The sequence below is a fragment of the Pelophylax lessonae genome (genome assembly GCF_965119305.1).
Source record: "Pelophylax lessonae genome assembly, chromosome: 7".
Taxonomy (NCBI): domain Eukaryota; kingdom Metazoa; phylum Chordata; class Amphibia; order Anura; family Ranidae; genus Pelophylax; species Pelophylax lessonae.
The window spans coordinates 140,171,688-140,179,223 of NC_138774.1; the positions used below are offsets into that span (position 1 = coordinate 140,171,688).

Genomic DNA, 7,536 nt, shown 5'->3' on the forward strand with positions numbered 1-7,536 from the left:
AAACAGATTGAGGCTTTATAACTCCTATTTGAAAAAGACCAGCCTACATCATCATACCATCTTTCTCCCAACTTTACACACATCCTAATATAAATCTATCTATCTATCTATCTATCTATCTATCTATCTATCTATCTATCTATCTATCTATCTATCTATCTATCTATCTATCTATCTATCTATCTATCTATCTATCTATCTATCTATCTATCGTATTTACACCAAGACCAAAAATATAATATATTGCAGCTTACCAGACCCCATGTGTGATAGATGCATATGTTTTCTTTTTTAGACTCTTCCCTTTATTTGTAGCTGGTGATCCTGCCAGTAACAGGCTTCCAGTCCAAGGGTAACAAGGCTCTCTCATTGAATTTTATCTATAGAGAAACAACAATACCTCCCTAGGATACGAAATGTTTTCGATCAACAGATCACTTCTCAATCCCCATTTTTCCATAACATAAGGGGATAGTCCACAGAAAAATCTGGAATCATTGTCAACTGATAAGTCAGGAAGGGCAGAAATCACCAAAACGTTTTGGCTCACTAGATTTCTGGTAGGATCACTGGGTATTTTTTTCCAGTTATAAAAATAGATGTATACAAAACACTTTTAATAGTTTACTTAACAGACCAAAAGAAGCTAATAATGTTAATTGTCAGGGTTTATATATGCTTTAATGCAAGTCATATCATTAATCTGTAATCCTTTTTTGCAAAAGTGTACTCTATAAATAAACATGTACTTGGCAGCAGCCATATTTGCATACTGCACACACATGGTGTAAATTCTACAACGTAGTGCGTCACAGTGATTGTGCAATAGTATTTTCCCTACCAGAGTAAAGGGGTAAGCCTTATGAGACTGATTGAAAACAATGTATTCTCTGCAGCTCCAAGGACCTAGGTACTTTTTTTTAATTTGCTAAATGTTTGAAGGCTCCAAACAAGACAACAGAATTTATCAAATGACACGAGAGGATTACAGGTTTATCAATATTTTGCTATGTATTCAACACAGCCACTCATTCAAAGTAATAATTATATTTGTCTTCATTAATAACTATTTAGAAAAAAAAGACAAAACTGACTAAATCTAAAATTACATCTTCTTAATGACATAATTATAGGCATTATGCAGAATTGTTAACATTCCCATGTAAACCTAGAAGCATTTCCACAGTAGGGTGTTTTGATGTTAAAATGAAATATTATGAATCTAGTAATTAGCACAGTGTGGTATAGTGCTAAATATCTAGCATGAAATTAATTAAAATAGAATATTACAGTAAAAGAAAAGCACCTGGTAAAATATTTGTTTCAGTGTTAAAAGGTATTGAATGCAAAGATCGTGCACTGATTAAATTGTTATATTTTTAGTAATGAATTTTTTGGATAGAGTATTATTTGATTAATTTATGTTCACTTATAAATGTAACATTACATTAAGGCTTAACTCCTGCTAAAAAAAACTTTTTTAGCTTTGGATAGCATGGAAATGGTAGATGAAAGTGTAAAGCAGAACTAACCCTAAAAAATGCCAGCAGGTAGAGTTCTTTGGCAAAAAAGACTGTTGCCAAAGTGCTCTTTCTCCCTTTTTCTGGCAATTGCTTTTTTTTTTCTTTTTTGTGCACACTGGCTGTTGTACATGCACATTGCCGTATACACTGCCAACTCACTCACAGAATTTATAAAATGCAGAGAATAGAGTTGGTTGATGGGGTTATGTAACTGAAGCATGCGTATGCAGGAGTAGCATCATCACTAACCACTCAACAGGCAAAAAAAGAAGATGCACATGAAAAATAAAATAGCAGCAGTGGTGACAGGAAGTACGGACCGGTGAGAACTGGGGAAGAGCAAGTCTTACCATTATGTGCAAGTATGTTGTGCATACATGCACATAATGGCAACAGTTGCCGTGACTCACCAACATTACAATTTCACTTTAAACCCTTCATACTATGCTATTTTACACTTGGCTAAACTGATCTTAATTTGTAGATGCTCATTAAAAAACACTGTGTTTTCAAGATGCAAAGTGTGAGGGGGGGACTCACTGACATACCTAGCATGGGAAATCAACCTTTTCTAACACAACACATCAATGATAGTTCATGAATATTTTAACAAGGTGTTGCATTCCCATACAGATCTATCAGACTGCAAAACTTGCTTGAAGCAGGTCAACTACAGGTCCCATGCATCCATCAATGATTTCTAAATGATCTCAGAAGCCGTATCAACATAAACTCTAAAGTTTTCAGTAATCACTTTTCAGCTAATCAATCTAAAACAACCTGATTTCTAGCAAATTGCTAACATAGAGCTTGAGCTAAACATGAAGGTCACACAAAAGATATTAAAAATGGAGAGCAATAGCTGACACAAGTTGTCAGGTGACATGGAAATATAGCTCTATATTTAAAAACACAGAATGAAAAAGGTTAATTAAACTTATTAGTTAAAGCGGTTGTATAGTGCCGAAAAAAAAAAAAAGAGAAAAACCCTGCAAGACAAAGGCATAAGGAGCTAGTATGCATCGCATACTAGCTCATTATGAAATACTTACCTTAAAACGAAGCCCTGACACGGACGTCCGGACATCGCTGTGGGAGCTGTCATTCTCCCTCGGCATCTCTTCCGGGTTCGGCGGCTCCGGTGCTGTGAGTGGCTGGAGCCGCAATGAGGTCACTCCCGTGCATGCACGCGGGAGTTACTTTCCGGCAAGTAGCCGGCAAGGAACTCTGAAGGTCTGCCGGACCATCAGAGTGCATGCGCCGCTAGCGTCAGTGGGTCAGTGGCTGCATGCAGGGCAAATATCCCCTAAACCGTGCAGGTTTAGGAGATATTAATTGTACCTACAGGTAAGCCTTATTGTAGGCTTACCTGTAGGTAAAAGTAAAAAAAAAAATGAGTATACTACCGCTTTAAATATAAGCTTGTAAGTTCCATACCTGAGAAATGTATATTATCAATTCACCCTCTGAAAATTTCACCGCTATATGTTTAATTGTGCCGTTACATGAGAAATTTGATGTGCTCAACTTATGGCAAAATATCAGAGATCTGTATACTTAAGTCATGCATCTGTATATTTAGGAGTGGTTGCAACTTACACTTCTACTCAGTTTTTCTCTATAGACACGCACTTAAATCGTCTCTTCAATAATTTTTTCATCTTTCCATCTATTAAATCCTTTGCCCTTGTTGTTTTAGCTTTGGATAGTAAAACATTTTTTTTCTGCCAGTAAAAACCTTACACAGCCCACTTCCTCTTTCTTGTCTGGTAAAAAGCCTAGGCTAATGACATCATGCACAGCTCTCTCTCTAACTCATGGGAGTTTGCCAGCAAGGGAGGGAAGGATAAGTCATAGGAAAGCCAATGATAGCTGCAGAGCTGGAGGGAGCTGGATGAGGGTGGAGATAACAGGAGACTGCAGAGATCTATTCATCCAGAGAGGAGAAATGTGCAGTCAAGCAGTGGTGTGTGTGTGTCTGTCTTTATACATACAGTATATATATATATATATATATGTGTGTGTGTGTGTGCGTCTGTATATATATATATATATATATATATATATATATATATATACACAGTATATTTTGTAACAGGACGAGACGCTGTCACTGTAAAATCAGTAATTTAAAGGACACAGAGTGTAGCTGTGGAATGGAGATAGCTGCTTTTGTGGAGGACCAGTAGGGTGTGTGCTCAGGTGCTCACATCCCTTATAATGAAGGTACAGGAATACCTCAGGACTCTCAGTTGGAGACGTCTTCATCTAACGGACAGGAGGTCTGAGCATGGAACTCAGGAGGACTCCAATCCTCTCCAGGAGTCAGAAGCTGCAGTTGGCAGCCAGAGTGTGTGTGTATTTGCAAAGGGCAGGACTAAGGCCAGACTGGAGCTGTGCACGCTAGAGTAAAGTGGTCTGCACAGAAACACCTATGGTCAGGGTGACCAGCATAAAGAGCCAGGTGGGCTAGCATTTTGCTTTGTGTATTTATTGGAGAAGAACCCCTGCGTAGGGAACCTATATGTTATAGACTTTTTATTTTTGCCTTTTGATAAAAATGGGCTACCAGGCCCTTAAAATATAGTTCCTGACTACAGTGAATCAGCTAATGGCCCTCGATGTTACATTATATATATTGTGTGTGTATGTGTGTCTGTGTGCCTCTGTGTAAATCCATGAAGTGAACAGTCAGCAGCTTCAGCTGCCCACAGTTAAAATGGCTGCAGCCAGACTTAGTGGAGGGAGATTTCTGCAGCATATTTGGTAAGTACAGAATCACAGTGCATATAAAATAATATGCAAAGTGGTTGGAGGGAAGCTTCAGAATGGCAAAGATGATTTTATTACAAATTATGTGAGCAGACTGCAGTTCCTCTTTAAGATGGTCACTCATAATATCTTTTAACAAACAGTATAAAAAATTGCAGATTCGATCAGAAACAACCTGACCTCAATTATCTCCAACTCTTTATAGGAGGATATTGCTGGTCTTTGGAAAGATTTTATAAGATACAAAAAGGTTCAAATATTTTACAATTATTTGTCAAAAATCAGTGGGAAAATTATTAAGCATACTGATAAGTTTAGTAATATGGTAGAACCTTTCTGTGTGGATATATCAAATGACTGCATAAACAGGCTCCTGAGATAGCACAGCCTATGATGAAATCACTCAAGTAGCCAATCTGTGGCTCCTCGTCCATAATTTAAACTGTCAGGTGGCCATTGCATTGCCAGATTTAGTACCGATCCTCTCAAGTAGAGTTAGATGGCTAAAAAAAATGCTAAAAATTATATTGGCTGTTGGTTAACATAATTTGTCTTCTTGGATCTGTGCTTATTGGTTAGATTGCCATAGGTAAGGAAGATAAATGCTGTCATGTAATGTCTGCAGTGGTCTTTGGATGGTTACATCAGCTGGTTGGTAATATGGAATTACATATGCAGGTCAATATGCCACCCTGTGCCCAGTATAAAAAAGAAATCATATGCCACCAATTCCCGCTTCGTTTTTTAGTGTATCATGTAATGAAAATAAAATATAGCTGTTGTATACAAAAACAAGTAAGGGCAATAATGAAGAATAAATGCATTGTTTGTAGAAACCCATCTGCTTTGCTTTACAGCACATTTATCATAAGCAGACAGGAAACCACTCATCTGTCACACCGTAACCAGCCCCTCTCTACTAAATTACACGTTAAACATAGGAACACTAGCAAGATATATACATTGCATTACCTCAACCTTAGCATTGTCAAACTTATGTATCCATTAAAATTATACACTGACATATTATGAAGTAGTGACTGTTATTTTCATTTAGGTTCCTTATGGGAATTTGAACAGAATATGCAGGTTACACTTTTGCTACTGTCAAACTGCACCAATGTATGATTAAAGAATAGCACATGTGTGCTAGTGAGACTGTAATATAGTTAAAGACAACTTGCGCTTTGCTCATTAAAAGCAAAATAAGCAAATTAAGCAAAGCTCATTTAAGGCAAAGCAATAGGTTCACCTAATATGCCACTGCTACTATCCCCAGTTATATCTATCTTTCTCATACTATCTGACTGCCCATACACCTGTCAGAGTCAGGCAACAAAGTCCTATGAAATCTCCAAGCTGAGCTGGACAGTCTGTGTCTAGACAGGTTTAAAGACCCTCCCCACAGCTGCCATGTAACAGCTCATGGGACTATCAATTGGCTGGTTCACTTTAAATATTATAAATATGTTAAATACAAATATGTCTGTTATTAACAATATTTAAAAATGATGTTTAGGAATCTGGGGTTGGTTGGCATATAGTTTCAAAGAAGTGTCCTCCATTTCCATGTCCCAGTTTTTCATTATGCCTATCAATCACAATACTTGATACTACACTGGGAAAATGAAAGTCCATTTAGGCCCCTTATGGTTAATATTATAAAACCACAAGAATATACACCTAACTAAAATTCTGGTAATTGACTATACTAGAATGCCTGCCTTTCAAGAGTTTGATGAATCTTCTCTATGTTTTATGTTAGATTATTTTTTATACATTTGCAAGAGTTCCTAAACTTTGGTATCTTCTAATAAATGCAATTTAAGATGTCTGCATAGGGTGCTTTGCTAACGCTCAGCCAAATTGGAAACAAGGCAAGTTTTCCTTAGTGTAACTAACAAACCACTTCTATTTATATATTATTATCCAAGTATAACGACAAATGAAGGTTAATCAAATGAACTGTGAAAACTGTTGTTAAGGATAAATCTCCTAAAACACAGTGTTGCAAGAAAAACCTTAAACTGGGTGCAGAATTCCCCTAAATGTTAGCAGTGAAGAAACTACTGCTCAATACTCATTGCTGTATTTTAAAGCAAATAATATGTTTTTAAAAATCATATAACCTTGTAATTATTCAAAAATGTAATTATACCAATGCATTTAGTAACATTGGAACCTGTTTAGATATATGTGTAATTACATACATCTGTGTTGCTAAAACCATTTTTTGTCATTACAGAATTCTTTCTTGAACTAGATACGGTAATGGAGCCATTAACACAACACAGTACCATGACCGACTTGGTGCGCTATATTCGACAAGGACTTCACTGGCTACGCATTGAAGCGCAGTTATTGTAGTGTCTACACTTTTCATCATACATTTCCTGGATTCTACCTCTACCAGCAAAAAGACATTCGCTGGTGGAAATATACTCATGTACCGTAATTTCAGCTTTTTATATTATGTCTCTTGGAAGTGGACTTTAACATCATTGGGAATTCATATCACACCGTAGCATTAATTGATTTAACCATTCATTTTCAAATCTTATGCCTTTCCACCTTTTGGATCTCCGTACCTATGTGCTTTATAAAGCAGTACATTTTTAAAATTATTGTTTTAGTCTTCACTGCCTTTACTTAAGAATGTGATGCACTTTGTGAAGATTTGGAACAAAACCTTTTTGGTACACAAGTGTTTTGTGAAATCACTTTAATTCAGAAAATTGGATTTTGAGTAGTACATTTGCAGACAAGTTATTTTCCATAGTAATAATTTAAACAAGTACTAATTAAGCCCCATACTGTAAAATCTACGCAATATATTTAATATCGCTGAAAGACAAGAGATCAGTCCGTTTTACAATAAAGTCATTTGGCCAAAATAACCATGTTTACCATGGTAGAACTAACTGAACCAAAACCAACTGGAACAGTTTGATGTTTATATGATTTCAAATGTGTTTTTTGTTTTGCTCATTCAATGCATATTTGTTGTACTGCCCATTTCTTCCTCTATCTGAAAACTTGTTTTGGAAGTTATGAATAATATTTTATAATATAAAAACAGCAAAATAGAAACTATAGGAAAAAATGGATTTTCACATAGAGGGCAATACCGCAGATTGTATTATTTTAACAATTGCCATTAAAACGGTACAGCAATGTGCAAATTTAGTAGCCCACAGCAATCAGTCAGACATTTTCCATACCACATTAGCCAGCAAAAATC

At 36.2% G+C, this 7,536-nt stretch overlaps 1 protein-coding gene across 1 annotated transcript in view; it reads left to right on the forward strand.

Annotated features, from left to right (window-relative positions):
• The window catches only part of AFF2 (ALF transcription elongation factor 2), a 775,685-nt gene extending 768,382 nt beyond the window's left edge, over positions 1-7,303 (forward strand). The window contains exon 21 of the mRNA XM_082263635.1: positions 6,541-7,303. Within this exon, the coding sequence (XP_082119761.1) occupies positions 6,541-6,662 (122 nt within the window). The 3' untranslated portion in view covers positions 6,663-7,303. The remainder of the gene's footprint in view (positions 1-6,540) is intronic.
• The last annotated feature ends 233 nt before the right edge of the window (positions 7,304-7,536 follow it).